This window comes from Olea europaea, chromosome 16 (genome assembly GCF_002742605.1).
Source record: "Olea europaea var. sylvestris chromosome 16, O_europaea_v1, whole genome shotgun sequence".
Taxonomy (NCBI): Eukaryota; Viridiplantae; Streptophyta; class Magnoliopsida; order Lamiales; family Oleaceae; genus Olea; species Olea europaea.
Window position 1 is genome coordinate 1,721,260 of NC_036252.1, and position 16,384 is coordinate 1,737,643.

The 16,384-nt window shown below is 30.9% G+C and overlaps 2 protein-coding genes across 3 annotated transcripts in view; both read left to right on the plus strand.

The window, feature by feature from the left end:
* Nucleotides 1-286: 286 nt before the first annotated feature.
* On the plus strand, nucleotides 287-2,993 carry LOC111411661 (blue copper protein-like). Its single transcript, XM_023042209.1, has 2 exons — nucleotides 287-641; nucleotides 2,370-2,993. Exons 1-2 carry the CDS (start codon nucleotides 434-436, stop codon nucleotides 2,864-2,866), a joined length of 705 nt encoding a protein of 234 aa, XP_022897977.1. The 5' UTR covers nucleotides 287-433; the 3' UTR covers nucleotides 2,867-2,993.
* A 7,405-nt stretch (nucleotides 2,994-10,398) lies between these two features.
* The window catches only part of LOC111411662 (proteasome-associated protein ECM29 homolog), a 29,155-nt gene continuing 23,169 nt past the window's right edge, over nucleotides 10,399-16,384 (plus strand). The window contains exons 1-9 of one of the 2 annotated variants that reach the window (XM_023042211.1): nucleotides 10,399-10,750; nucleotides 12,117-12,284; nucleotides 12,370-12,459; nucleotides 13,530-13,666; nucleotides 13,766-13,856; nucleotides 14,007-14,089; nucleotides 14,189-14,295; nucleotides 14,466-14,618; nucleotides 16,154-16,218. In XM_023042211.1, coding sequence (XP_022897979.1) covers nucleotides 10,550-10,750; nucleotides 12,117-12,284; nucleotides 12,370-12,459; nucleotides 13,530-13,666; nucleotides 13,766-13,856; nucleotides 14,007-14,089; nucleotides 14,189-14,295; nucleotides 14,466-14,618; nucleotides 16,154-16,218 — 1,095 coding nt within the window. In that variant the 5' untranslated portion in view covers nucleotides 10,399-10,549. The remainder of the gene's footprint in view (nucleotides 10,751-12,116; nucleotides 12,285-12,369; nucleotides 12,460-13,529; nucleotides 13,667-13,765; nucleotides 13,857-14,006; nucleotides 14,090-14,188; nucleotides 14,296-14,465; nucleotides 14,619-16,153; nucleotides 16,219-16,384) is intronic. The other variant, XM_023042210.1, reaches the window with a different exon arrangement.

Here is a 16,384-nt window from a genome sequence, read left to right on the forward strand (position 1 = left end):
TCATTTTAATAAACAAGTAATAAAAATCAAATGGGGGCTTAATATGACGCATTTGATATATTCAACTTAGCAAGATTAAAGAGATTTAAAAACAAAATAAGATTTTATCCATTTTACATTTCTAACTTTTTGAGTGCAGTTGCGTACCAAACTCGTTAGTTCTTGAAACAAGTACTGCGTTTTTACAATAATACAGATAACATGAAGCTATCATTCAAGATAGATAAAATAATTGTGAGAGCCACATGCACTTCTTAAATTTTTATTTTTCTCATTACCAAAAGCAATAAATAAAATAAAATAAAATAAATTAAAGGCAGTGGATATATAGCCAATTAGTTACTCCACAGCAGTTGTCTTTATTCTTTTTCTTCTGAGTGGGCAATCTTATTCTTACGTACGCACAAAGTTTCACAAAACACTCCCACCGAAAATGGGATTACAGAATACTGATAGGCAAAGCCTTGTGTTCTTGATTCTCTTTAGTTTCTTGACCCTTCTTTCCTTTTCAGGATCTGTTGATGCATACAAGAACTACACTGTGGGTGATTCTTTAGGATGGTATGATAATATTGAAAAGCCTAATGTTGATTACCAGAAATGGGCTTCTACCAAGAACTTCAGCCTGGGAGATTTCCTCAGTAAGTATATTCAAGAATTCCATTTTCTCTGTGTGTGTGTGTTTTTATTTTTATTTTTTACTGCTGCTGCTGATCTTACTCTTTATGCATCTTTGAAACAAAGTGAGAGATACAGATGGTCTAAATAGGGAAAAGACTTTCCAATATGGTTTGGTTTCCTTTAATCTCACTGTTCTGGAGATTTTTACCCAAAAATTAATAACTAACATTTCTAGAATTTTTAATTTCACTTCTTGTTTAATCCCTTTACTATGCTTAATTAATCAAATTTTCTGGAGGTAAATTGTGGTGCTGATTTGCTTAATTTGTCATGAAATTAAGAATATTTTTGTAAGCTAATCAGTTACTAAAATGATCAGCTTATAATTAGAGCTGTACTAATAATTTTGGAAATTATAAAAAAGTTTTGGTGGTTGGATTCAATGTACTGGATTAAATATACCAAAACACTATTGTCATCACGTTGTTGACTTTTTAGTGATTGATAGGTACTCCAGAATTAAGATATAGTATGAAATAGAGACGGTTTAACCACTAATAATTGGTTTAAGTAATTTTGAATTAGGTTTTGGTATAATTTTTACCTAATTATAGCAGTGGCTTAGAACGGTAAAAACCAGAAGTTACAAAAAATGGGAGAGTTATGCTCAAGTAGAAATAGAGGTGGGTCCGGTCTGTCTCAAGTGGTAAGTATGATTCTCTAGACTTCCCCGTATTTTAATATGAGTCAAAGTCAAATAATCAATATTAATCATATTTTTTATGAGTCCAACAACTTTTCAACCATAAATTTCACAAATTTCTATCAAAAAAATACACTAAGAATCTAATTTTAATCCCCGCCAAACAATCTCTATCTCCTCAGATACTTGCGCATGGGCCCGAACTTCTTACGTCTCTAGGCCCAAAGGGAATGGAAATGAACGGCTAAAAGATATGTACATCTTTATTCTTGGTCAGAACTTCCAGATATTTCTTTCAAAGAATTAGATAGAGCTGTACTGTAAGTGAAACAGCTGTGGTTTGAGATACTTTTAATTGAGTTGCCATGTTACATGTTCCTTTGTAATAAAGAGAGTAGCATGTGAAATGATAAGGTGTCTTGCAAATGCTGGAAGAATGATTACTGAAAGATGTGGTATGTATAGTCCCAGTGAGTTGTAGATATGTATGGAATCATCTCATTTAAAAATAAAACACTTTGTAAAAGAAGGTCATCAAGAATTATTTAAATATTATTTTTACCGCTCCTTCTTGCGGTGCGTGCACAATTTTATTAAAGGTAATGGAAAGACGAGAACCAAAAACTTTGGTCTAGTTTGGAACCATGTTAATCGTCTTCTCAAAAATCTTAAGTTGCTAGGGAAGGATCACACGTATTCATTTAAATTTTTTTCTTTTTCTTTTGACACAAGACATTTTATTGTCAATAAATGAGCATCTCCCTGTTAGGGAAGGATCACACGTATTCGTTTAAATTTTATTTTATTTTGACACGAGTCAATTTTATTATCAATAAATGAGCATCTCTACGTGCTCAATATTTAAAGCGAGTATTTTTTTCAAAAAAATAAAAATAAAATTGGGATCCCTTTTACTTCTCTTTATTCTTGTATTCTTTAATGTTGTTCTGTATTATCCAATCTCACATACAAAACATAGCTCGAGCATCGGGTTTTTCCTACTTGCATTCACGTGACTACTCTTCTTGCTAATTTGTCAATGCAGTTTTCAACACAGACAACAATCATTCAGTCATCCAAACATACAATTTCACAACCTACGAGCTCTGTGATTATGAGGATGCCCTAGACAATGACACAGTGCAATGGTCATCTGATGATCCATCATCCACCACACCACACCCTGTTTCTGTTGCAGTTCCTCTTGTCAAAGTGGGAATGACTTATTTTTTCTCAAGTGATTATGATGGATGGCAATGCCAAAAAGGGCAGCATTTTAAGATTAATGTGACTTATGGCCAAGGATTACCTCCAAGTTTAAAGTCATCGTCTGACAATTCTCCGGCCCCGATTAGCCCAGAATCCGGAGACGATGAGTCGGCACCGGAAACTTTGGTTCCATCTAATTTTGATAATCCTAAGGATACCAGTGATGATACAGTAGAACCATCTCAATCTGTTCCTTTATTTGCTTTTTCAAGAGTCTTTGGTGTTCAATTGAGTGCAATTTTATTTTTGCTAGGACCTTTATGTATTTATTGATTAGTAGTGATGATTTTTAAATTTATTTATTTTCTTTGTTTTATTTTTAGGAATAATTCTTGTGAGGTATGTATTAAGATGCTCAAAATGTGTGGTTCTATTTGTATGTAACGTATGATTTATTCCATATATTTGAAGGAAAAAAATAAACTACATTTTTATAGTATTATATCTTTTGGATTCATAATTTTTTTTTTATTTAATGTTATTTATTAGATTGGACAATACGTGTTAATTCCTTTATTATTATTATTATTCTTATTCTTATTCTGTACAATGCATCTCTTGAAAGAGACAATATTTTATTATTATTATTATTATTTTAAAATTTAGATGAAGTAAATGAATATCTTCTTTTCATCTTCTTTTGAGTTTGTTCCATCTATCATTATCTTTGTTTCAAATTTTAATACGAAGACACTTTTATAATATTCTTCGATAAGATCAAAAATAATTTAAAAGAAGCTCTACAACTTGAATTACAAACCCTCTAGAAAGCTTATTTACTATTGAGGGACAACTACATGTCGAGACGGGGTAGCCCCGTCCATAGGTCCTTGGTTCAACTCTTAATGAGATTGGTGTTTTAGTCAAATGATTTGCTTGCTCTTTTAGACTTTTACACATAAAAACATTGTATTAACTTGTCAACTTCTACCTCTTCTCATACAAGTTATAATTTTTTTTATTTATTATTATTATTAAGCTTACCAAAATTCGATCGAACTAGCTAGTGCTGTTAGGGGAAAAAAATAAATAAGAACAAGTCCAACTTTAGATAAAATTTCAAAAATCGCATAGTTAAAACAACTCAAGATTGTGCTGGTTCACAAAAAGAACAAGTCAATTCTCCTAAAATATTACTTTTCTAATATTTTCATTTAGTAGCACTTCAACATTTGAATTGATCCTAAACTTTACCTTTAAATCCTTATCTTCTTTAAATCAATGCTCGAACATATTTTTAAAACATTGAAATCACTTAATGACAAGTTTAAAGACATCGGCTTGGTCAATGATTTTACATCGGCTTGGTCAATGATTTTAAGACCATCTACTATTTAAAAACGAGATTCCCTTTTATTTTAAAAAGTCTAACTTTAAAATTAGGTTTCAGGATACTCTTTATTCGAGTGTAATAGGAGCATCCGTCGACAAAAGGATCACCCAAAGATGATCATTTCATGGTTATTGAGAACGTAGAACTATTTACTCGATCGCAGACATTTCTGGAACACCTTTAATAGAGGGTCAAATAGTCAATTTTGAAAAAACTTATTGTCAACCTCTTTTAGATATGAATCTATCTGATTCATAAGAGAGAGAGCTAGTTAGGCTCTCTACATTTGGAGAGTCGAACTCACTCTCTATTTATATTTTATCAATACTATTTTTAAAATTTTTAATATTGTAACCCAAATTTCATTGGAAGTAGTATTTTGATTGAAGAAGGTGTTAAAGAGATCAAAAAGTGAGATTTATCTTGAAATTCATCGCATGGGCGGCATTGAAGGTGCCTACACTACTGCTCGCCTACCACCTTCTTGGTGTTCGAATGATGTTGCGACGCTCACTTCCCACGAAGATGCAGCTCAATCGGAATATTTATTCGAGAAAAAAATTATTTCCTTCTTTTTTACACGATTTTTTTATCCTTTTTCCACTTAAAAACATATTCTTTTTAAATCCTATATATACTCCACACGAATTATTGACTTTTCATATGACTTTGTATGAGTTTTAAAGAGTCAGACAATAGAGTAAACACAATATTATTGTATTATTTCTCCATTATAACAAATTCTTTATTCATTTGCCAATTTTTCTTGTATTTCTCTAGTGTTGTAATTGCTACTTCATATTGTGTCATATCTCGTCTTTAATTCCTAACCAAAATTATAAGTTTCACTTTTATATTTCTTAAATTATTCATATTAAAGACCATTATATGCATAATAGAAAGCACTGCTAAAATTTAGAGAGTTGATTTTTTGTACATTCTAACATATTCTCTATTTTGGCTCTTTACTTTTGCTTTTTTAAAAAATATTTATTGCTTTTTCATTATCTCTTATTTTACTTTTTTTTTTAATCATCATCAGTCAATTCAAATGTGATTTGAATAATTTAAAAAATTGATTTTTGAAATTTGTAGTTTATTAAATGTAATGATTGGGACTTCTCTATTTTTAAAAAGCACTCATATTCTACTGCTTAGAAATCAGTTTTTAGTTACTATGAGAAAAATAACTTATCTAAATATATTAAATTATTTTTATAAAGTTATATATAAAAATTAATAACTGCAATTAAAGTTAATAACCGGATAATACTTGTTTGGGCTTCATTTTTTTTTCAGAAATCATTTTTAATCACATATTTTTTCATAAAATAATGCTACGCAAAATTCAAATTTTTTTTTATTTTTAAACAACATACTTTTCCAAAAAATCACTATTTTAAAACATATTTTCCCCAAAATCTCATTTTAATTGAGCCCAATCATGAGCTAAGGTAATTTAGCTGACACATCACACAGTAGTTCCTATTCAAATTACTTACAAGGAAATGTGGAGCTGGGCTATCCAAACATCACCCTGGGGATAATATTAGTTCCTATTCAAATTTCCTTGATTTTGAAGTGTCCAAACTTTCAATTTATTATGTTCATCCTTTTGGATGGAATCCATATATTAAATCCATTTAAATGTCAAAAAGTTTTATTTTTGACATGGAGGAAATTCCATGCATATTCAAGAAAATGTCCTTACTTTTTTCTTTTTTCTTTGTTTGATATTTTCACCTTTATTTCCACATTATATTGTGTAAAAAGATCATTTTCATCCGTTTTGTCAATTAAAAGTTGTGAAATGACAAATATACCATTTTCTTTAAATAAAATAAAAAGAAAAAGGAAAAAAACTAATTGCAACTACAATCCCTTTTTTTTAAAAACATGCAACCGAGTCCCAAATAAATTAGTAAAAGGTTAATTAGCACATAATATGCATACCTTTCATTATTATTGTAAAAAATGTCCATACTTTTATTTTTTTACATTTTCACCCTTAATTACACATTTAATTGTGCAAACCATAATTTTTATCAATTTTCATCCAATCTCTCAATAAAAGATGTGAAATAACAAATATACCCTCCTATTTAAATAAAAAAATAAATATTTTTGAAAATTCTATAATAATTTATTTGGGACTCATTTGCACTTTTTAAAATAATTTGGGACCGTAGTTGCAATTAGTTCTTTATTTTAAAAATAATAATAATAAATAACTATGAGGGTATATTCGTTATTTTACAGTTTTTAAATGAGAAACTGGATGAATTGGATATAAAGGATAGTTTTCGTAATCATAGGTATAATAAAGGGTGAGAATGCAAAATATGAAAGGCATAGGCCTTTTTTTCACAATAATAGTGAAAGATAGGGACATTATGTGGCTAATTATCCTTTTATTAATTTATTTGTGACTCGTTTGCACTTTTTAAAAAATTTAGGACTATAACTGCTATCATTTCTTTCTTTTTCTTTTATTTAAATAGAAGGCTATATTAATTATTTCATAGCTTTTAATTGAAAAAATGAATGAAAAATGACTTTTTGCGCAATGAAATATAAAAATAAGGGTGAAAAAAATACAAGACGGTAACGTTTTTCACGATAATAGTAAAAAGTAAAGATGTCATGTGCTAATTACCCATGTTCAATTTGTTAACGCGTTTTAAAAATATCCACTATTTATAATTTACATCAAGATGTTCGCTTTTTACTGAAATTGCATACCCTTAGAATCACTTTTCCTCTAAAATTTATTTCTTTTGATCACATATTTTTCATTTATCTCTCACCTTCAATTTCGTTTATTCTAGGGCTACACAAAAAAACCGCAAAATCGCAAATCGAACCGAAACTGTTGAGTTAAAACTGTTGGTTCGAGTCCACATGAAACCGTGGTTTCTTTTCCCTCAAACTGAACTAAACCGTTTCAAAATGGTTTGGTTTAGGTTTTAATTTTCAAAAATCGCGTAAAATCAAACTGAACCGTTTTAAAATTTTTAATTAAAATATTAATTTTATTAACTTAAAAATTTTATAGTTTTCACTTTTTTTAAAAAAAATATATCAATTTAGCAATACAAATCACGACCAACCTATTGAAATAATCATAGAAAGTAAATTAATTTCATCATTGTTGACTTATGATTTAATAGGTTCACAACATATGTCCTTACTCAATATCTAAACTAAACTAAAATTATTCCAAAATCATATGAAATGAAAAAAATAACATATATTTTCAACAATCCAAGTCATATTCAACAAAACTACGTCTGCAAATCACGTTTAAAATTTCAAAAGCCCTGAAATAAACTCTTATTTCCCTAAAATTGATGCTTGTTTGCCGCTGCTGTACGAATCGTCAATTGCCTTTGCCTGTTAGTTTATTAATCTCTATCTGAATCACCTCTTTCTCTCTTCTCTTTCAATAAGTTTTAGATTCTTATTCAAGCCATTTTTTCATTTTGCTTTCTTTTATTTTATTTTTTTAAACTTATTATATACTTGTGAGTTGTGGTTTGGATAGAAAAATGATTATTTATGTGCCTAGATGATTAATGAATTTGTTTATAACTTGGAAAGAATGAAGGACCGAGCGTATTGATTGTGTGAAAATGATAAAGTTTTCTAACTAGTACTATTATTTTTTACTTTCATAAAGTAGTTAAAGGATGAAATTCGTCAGTTTCCAATAAGCCGAAAATCTATCTATCTCTGTACATCTAAACATATCACATTCAATCCTTATCTAATATCTCACTAGTAAGACGAAATGAGTTTTAGCCAAACTATAAAAACAGAATATAACTCTACATTTACCAACCGTTATATGACAATATAAATGTCAAACAAGAAAATGTAAATAAAAATGAAAAAATATGTATTTGTTCTATTAATATCTTTTAGCAACCAATTTTGAAAATATGAATGTAATTTAACATTTAACATTATTAATTCTCGTTTAAACTTATATTTAACTTTTGTTAAATACATTACTACAATATCAAATGGCAAATCATGGATTAAAACCAAACCAAACCAAACCGCAAATTATGGTTTGGTTTGGTTTGAAAAAATTTCAAACCGCGAAAAATGGTTTGAGTTGAAAATACAGCACAAACCGCTCAAATCGAACCGCGTTCCCCTAATTTATTCCAATGCGATGGGGTTGCAAGTTAGAGTTGCCTGTAGAGATTGGGTTGGATTGAGTTGAATTGTTTTGGGACCCAACACAAAAATCGAAACTAATCAATTCTACTAGAATGCCATTTTCTAAGGTGAAACAAGGACAAAATTAGGTGCCAACAAGGCGACCCTGATAATTTGGGGGTCTTATGTCAATTTCAAATACGAAGCCTCGAGTTTTAGTCTTTGTTTGATGGAGATTAAAATCAAATTTTTAGTATATTTTAATAGAATTAGATGAAAACGTGGATTAAAAGTTGTGAAACCCATAAAATATGTGGTTAAAGTTAATTGTTGATTTTGACTATATTTTAATTGATACCAAATAGGGGCTTAATATAATTATGAAGAATCTAACACAGACAAAAATTTGAATAGGAAATTAACAAAATGTCAAATTTCAACGTGCAATACAAATTATAAGTAAAGTTTGACAGACAGAATTATGATGCAATGGCAAAGAGGTATGTTTGTTTCTATAATTATTTTCTCACAACAACTATTTCAAACAAAATTCAATATACATTCGAGTGATTTATGAACAAAATTGGAGAATGTTGACTGGAAAAGATAGTGTAATAAAATAATGAAAATGATAATCAAATACAAACAAGATTCTAATTTTATATTAATTTATAAGAAATTAACTTAAAAATAAAAAGTATTTGTATGAATACGGACAAAGAATTATTAAATTCAAATTACTTTCAGTAAACATCTAAAAATATTATTATCAAGAGATTAAAACAAAATAATATAATAACAACCTATGTATTCTGTAGTATGTGTTTTGAAGATAAGAGATAAAAAAAAGAAACATATAAGGTTATAACAATGATAGTGAGATCAAACCAATATGCTAAATTGAATCTTGAAAATTTTAACTCAAAGCGAGATAATTTATATCTTGTTGGATAGAAAAACTAATGGTGTATGATTGTCGGACGTGGAATTTGAAGAAACAAAAAGATCTTTTGTTTGGTTAAGAAAAGAAAATGAATGTTTGGAAGAGAAAGTGCCAATTTAGTTATAAAGAGGAAAAGTAAAGTTTGTAATAAATAAATGTAAGTGATAAGTTTCTTGTCATTTATATATATTTAAATATTTTTATATTTTCAATTTTTATTAGTTTCTTATATTTGCATACAATAATTCTATTTTACAGAATTTTATAAATATAATTGTCATTTCTTTTCAACCAACAAATTAACTTTACATTATTTGTGGCCCTCATCAAAGCGGAGCCTTAGGCAATCGTCTGCCTCGCCTATACTTAGGGCCACCACTGTGCCAATTAGAAATTATATCCTTTGTCGGTGGATGAGATATAGGAACTGAGGTCCGATGTGATGACAAGTGATTTTAAGAAGAATCCTACTTGATGGGGTTTGGTGATACCATTACACTATTAGTTGGTCGATGATGAGAAGTTAGAGGATGGTGCAGACATATTTTAGAGTATATTTAAGAGATTCTTTATTTTTAAAGAATGTATTGATTATAACGTCAAACATCTTTAAATTTAAAAAGTAAAAATTTTTATGCTTCAGCAAACTCTTTATTTCACTTGCGAACATTCAATTTTCCCTCACTTTTACTTAATATGTATTCTTTACATGTGAGTAGCTAAAAAATGTGATATAATATAAATAATTTAAGTAGTGGAGCATTAAAATTTATATTTGTATTATATACAGTCATGAAGATATGCGAAGAAAGTGAGTTATGTGGAAAACCAAACATACTCTCTATTTTGGAAAGTTAAAATAAAGTATCTTGGTGCTTAATCTCGATGTTTAACTCGTTAAAATAAATAATATCTCACTTCTAAATAGCATTTTGGAGATACTTTTAGTTTCATGGATATAGTTGCTAAAATTAATAGAATGGTAACACAATTTGTACCTATCAATGCGACTCAACTTGTACCTATCAATGTAAAATTATTTCGCGTACTGAAAAGTACAAACACATTAATCTTTTCTTGTGAAAGATCGAGTCTTCCGTGATAATAAGTGATAAATACAATTATTGGATTAGTTCTTCTACCTACATCGTAATGTCAAGAATTTTATTGCAATTCATAATCCTTGAATAAGTAATTTATTAAAAATGTGGAAAGAAAGTTTATTTTGTACGCACAAAAAATTAACTTGAACATGATATTTTCCTTGTTTTCAAAAACGAAAATCTGGTCGAAGTACCCAAAAAAAAAATAAAAAAATAAAAAAATTATTTTCTTTGTCAATCAAATTTGCAATGGACGAATTAGCTGACTTGAAGCTCTATGGTTCTTATTTTGGAGATTCGAAGTTTGTGTATTTTTTTTGACGCACCCATTTAGCGACCGAAATCTGATTTTGATTTTTCAGGATTCAATTCTTTCTTCAGAGTTCAGACCCAAAAACCCAACAAAAATCATGGCTGAATCATCTTCCTCCTCCGCCTCCTTGTCATCGGTCCTGTCTGGAAAATCCGATGAAGAGAAAGAGGAAATGCTAGACAGAATGTTGACTCGCCTCGCACTCTGCGACGACCCTAAGCTACAAGACTTGCTCTCCAAGCTTCTTCCACTCTCAATCGCCTGCCTCTCCTCTCCTTCCACCCCTCTGCGAAACAAAGTACTCTTTTTTCATATTTTGTGGGTTTCACAAATCTCGTATAATTAGATTACATTTTGTGTGTGGGGATACTTGAACGTAGTAGATTGTAGAAGACTAGAAGTGTAGTGACAATCAGGAAAATTCTAACTTGAGCGAATTCTTTGTGATGCTAATCAATTATACTACTCACCTCAAAATATGAAATCATTTGTGTGGTGGGTTGAAGAGTAATTTGCTTCTAATTGCTTTTGATTTACAATGAAGCGTGGGATAAAAATTCTTCTGCATAAAGACTTACTTTTTGCGTTAAATTAATAATGATAATGACTGTTTTTTGGTTTCTCTGGAGGTAGTTAGTATTTAGATGGTAGAGGTTTCAGTTCAGATTTTGGATTTGGATAGTAGAACCTGGCTGTCCCGGTTTTAAGCATTTGAGCAGAGTACACTATATTCGGTGGCATGGAATTGGGGCATCAGGGTTGAATTTGGAACAAATTTTCATTAATATGGATTATTCTTTAGGATACCTACTAGGCTCTGCATATTCAGATATTGAGGAAATAAAGAATACCCATAAGCAATATTGTCTCTCTCTGTCTCTTTCGTTCTTGAAATGTAGAGACTTTTTGAACCAAATTCAGGTTTATGAAGTATCATATTTTGATCGTGTTATATCTCCTAGTACTCTAAATCAAGGTAAGTTCTCATAATTTTACCAACAGAGATACACATTTTGAGATCAAAACTCATCACCATTCATTCACGAGAAATTCTACTCTTTTGGCCTCAAAAGAAAAGAAAAAATAGTGCAAGCACTTGGGAGGGTGGTCCACTAAAAACATTTAATAAAATAAAAAATAAATATCTGACTTGTAGAAGTAGAAATCTGGGAAGATATTGAAGCTGACTTACTTGGTGTAAAAGATAAGTAAATATATATCAAGAGCTCGTATGGTGACATGAGCTTCACTACCAGGCAGCAAGAAATTTGTCTATTCCCATTAATCAAAGAGAAATTTGGTTGCATTTTGGTCTTTTTATCAGAAAAAGAGAAAATTTTCCCTTCATTCTCTGAGTTAATCGTGCATTAACATTTACCTTTTGGTGAAATAGAAAAAGACAAGTTCTGATGATTTTACATCATTTTTTATGTTCGCTTGATCTCTTTCTGCTGTAGCAGGTCACAACCTTGAAGCACATAGCTCATCATTTTTTATTGTACATTATTACATTTTTTTTTCTGCACTAGACAAAAGAAAATTGAGCTAAGTGGAGACTTTGGATAGTTGGCCCTCTTATGCATCTCCAATTATCTATTTTTGTGTTTATTTTTGGATAGTCATTTCTGTAGTTGTGTAAATTGATATTTTCTTCCATGTTTTAGGTTATCGAGATCCTGAGTCATGTGAACAAGAGAGTGAAGCACCAGCAACAGATTGGTCTACCACTATCCGAGTTATGGAAATTGTATATGGAGTCTAGTGCTGCACCAATGATTAGAAACTTTTGCATAATGTACATTGAGATGGCAATAGAACGTGTGCCCAAGGAGGTCTGTATTAATCTATTTGGTATGTTTACAAATCTATTAAAATAAATTATTTTCTTTTTCACTTGGCTTTTGAATAACTTCTCAGGAAAAACAAATCATGGCACCTGTATTTTTAGCTAACATATCAAAGCTTCCTCCTCTTCATCAGGATATATTGTTGAGACTCACAGCTAAGGTAATCTTTAGTTTAACCATTTTGTAAGTTGTGAAGCTGCAGCATTGCTTTCTCTTGTTAGTTTCCTTGCAAGTGGATCACCAATACACAAGCCTGACCCCTTACATATATTAGATTTATTAACAAGCTAAAATTTGTTTGGAGATATACTTTTCTCTGTACTATCCATTTTTGTGATTTCTAAACTTTCTGATGAGCTTCAATTGAAACTCGCCTGCCTGTTTAAATATTCATAAAAATTCTGTTTTATAATAAGCTAAAATAAATTTAGTTATGCCGGGAGAACCTTCCACATTTTATTTTGATGTTGAATGCTACATTTATCTAATGTATTTCAACAAGAAAAGTACCAGTCTGAAAATTTTATATATTAGCTCTCAGGAAGAAATAAGAGAAGAAACCAATGCGCCCACCGCCAAAATTCTGGACAAAATGCTTGATATTATATTAGACTCCCCCCCTACTTTAACTGCGCATTCTTATTGTTAGATTGTTTCTATGTATTTGTCGAGCACTTCTATTAACTAAGTAGCTTCAAAATAAGAGTGAAAAATTCAAGGGATTAAAGTAGCTGGCCATCCTAAATTGCGGCTTCTTAAATAAAAGCCCTAAATAGCACACACCTTGTAGAGGGTACATTGTTTTGGTAGAAAAAGAAATCTGTTCATAGGAGGAGAAATGTATGATATTGAAGTTATGTATTTCAAGATCAGTTGTCATACAATGTATTGTGTTTTCAATGCACCTATGACTAGGTTCCCGAAGTGTCATGTAATACTATCAGAGCTGAAAAGCAGTCATATTAAATGCATGTTAAATTTGGTAAAAGTTTTAGATTGCACCCTTCTTAATTGCATTTTATATTCTTGGTAAACTGTCTCTGGTTGGTCGTGAAAGACCTTTATCACAAAAATATCTCTCCTCATTTACATCATTGGATATGATTGCCATAGCCCACGGGCCATTCAACGTATAAAATTCTCTTTCACTCTGTCTCTGTCCAGTCAATAATGATGTAAATATTGGCATCTCTTCATATACTGTATCAACTGCTAAGATTTTGGTTTCAGGTGATTGGTGAGTGCCATTCAACTCAAATCAGTGATGAAGTTGCTGCAAAATATAGGATGCTACGTGGTTCTAAGGACAGCGAGATATTTCTTGAATTTTGTCTTTTTACAATTTTGTATCAGCCACCACCTCAGAGGTTTGAGTAGTCTTATTTATATTGCTGCATGTATTTTTCCTGAATTCAGTTCATCTATACATTCGTCTTGTAAAGTGAAAGTGAAGGCTGCTTTTGCAGTGGAGGATGTCCAGCTGGGCTTTCATCTGTTCAATGTGAACGAATTACAGGAAAACAACCGCTGAAAAATGATATGCTTCAAAATAGGAAGGTACTATTCATAGAAGCATTAAATACTATTGACATAACAATAGATTGATTCAAACTTTTGTCTAAAGTTTACTCTGACCATGTTCATAATGTTCACATCCATTTTTGTTGTTTTTGACTGAAAATATCTTTTATATTTTTAACTCTGTAGTTGGGAATGATGAATATCCTTGTGGCTTTGGAGTTGCCTCCTGAACTTGTTTACCCTCTCTACATTTCTGCATGTGCTGACAGGTACCAGTTGGTCACTCGCTGAATATTTGATAAATGTTAATAAGTTTCTAAATTTTCCCAAATTTTGATTATGTGTTTATATTGGTTGTTTTGCTGAAGTCAAGAGTCTGTTGTAAAGAAAGCTGAGGAGGTCTTGAAGAAGAATGCTTCTGGTGTGAATTTAGATGATCCGAAGCTGATTAACAAACTATTTTTCCTATTTAATGGTATGGAGCACTGTCTTGACTCTCATGGAACATAAGTTTATATAACGAGATTCTATTTGTTGATTGTATGCTTAGTAAACATTGGTGGATGGTGAAGGCAGTTACTTCTTCAATATGTTGACATATCAGGCGGCTGTAACATAATTAATGTTATGTTCCATGCCATTTAGGAACCACAGGGTCTGAAAATATTTCTCCAGAATCTAAAGTCAGTCCAGCAAATCCAGCTTTGAGAGTGAGACTGATGTCGATTTTCTGCCGGTCAATTGCTGCAGCAAACAGTTTCCCATCAACTTTGCAGTGCATTTTCAGCTGTATATTTGGTAATCTGAATGCTTTTATTGCATCTCTGATTTTCTGCATATCTATGGGGGAGAGTTTTCATGTGCTAGAGCTTAGGGTTGGTGAATAATCTGTTTTGAGTTTTGAGACTGGTCCTGAATTGTATTTCTTTTCCCTCTGGAAGGACTATCCAAATCTCTGATGTTTATATGCGTCATAGTTTTAGAGATTTAAGTCGATTGTCTATGATCCATTTTTTAGTTTTTATTTTTTGGTCTCTGCATGCCAAAGATAAAGGGTTCAGGATTCTGATATGGATAAAGAAGAATTTTCTTGCCTTCTAGTTTTCTTACCTTTTTTCTTTAAAAGTTAAATTGAAAATCTCTGTTTTGGATATGTATCAATTATATCTCAAAGGAGAACAGGATTAATGATTTTGTATGGACAGTGTGTTGGAAATCTTAAACTGATGCATTTTGTATGAAACACTGATGCTTGGATGATCTTCGTGGATGTTTTCTGTGGGTGTTTCTTTCTTAAAACTTGCTGGAAATTGGTAATCTGTTAAGGTTGGCGGTGCTTTGATGCTGGCCAATTTTAGAAACACTCTCATAAGTCCTCTGATGATGGATTTTGTGGTGGGATTTGATGTGGATAAGGTAGCCAATGTGTTTGCTAAAAGCTTGAAGGATTTTAAGGGGGCATATGTTCCTCCTTGGGATGGAAATGAGATCCTCGGAATCGGAATAAAAAATGAAGAACACAGCTATTAGGTTTAAACGAAATGTAAGTTGAGTTGAAAAGTGTTTGTTCAGTTGAGTTTGAATTGGAATTAAGATAATGGATGAAGATAAAATTTATATAAATAAATGCATCTAAACTTTTGGATGAAAATACCTGTTAGTAGCCCTTAATAACATACCTTTTTGCATTTGGATTTTACTACCTCAACATCAAAGTCAAATGTACCTCTTTGTTTTTGGCTTTTAGACTTTTAGTGCAATTACTGTCACTATTTTAGGTTCGTATTTTGGTTTCATTGTGATGAAGTATGTTATTAGAGTAGCCAATGTTGTTTCATTCTTCTCACTGTTTTCATTGAATGCGGTGTTATGGAAAAAAAAATTGAATGATGTCATTTATTAGATACATCTAGACCACAAGTGAAAGGAAGCCAATATTAGTTTTCAGTCCCTGAATTTAGAAAATGAACTCAAGGTTGAGAAACTACTTTATGTGAAGGAAAATCAGCTTGATTCTTGGTTGTTTTGGCAATTATAACCCTCGCAAGAACTAGTAGTGAGCGGTACAGCGTAGTTATATGTATCTCATTTCCCTTATTTTGAAAATGGCTTAAATTTAATTCCTTTTTTGTTGTCAGTAACTATGAAATTAGTGCATATTCTACTATCTGAATGAAAGTGTAATGGAGCATTGCAAATTTTTAAAAACATAGTTTATTTTTAATACTTTTAGTTTGACATCAAAATTTACCCCTTCTCCGGTTTCTTAAAACTTGAATCTTTTGCCTCTTGAACTGAAAATATGGTTAAATCTTTTTGTCTCTTCCTTTTAGGAACTGATACCACCTCCAGGTTGAAGCAGTCGGGGATGGAGTTTACTGTGTGGGTCTTTAAACATGTAAGTAGCATATAACTTATAGTTCATTTTGAACAGGAATTTCACCCATCAAAAGCTTCCAGTGGGTTATAAATATTGTTTGGTTGTTCAGAATTGGAGCAAAGCCATGTAGTGTCACCCCGTATCATTATAATTCTTCCATCAAGTACCGTTTACTCCACCCCCC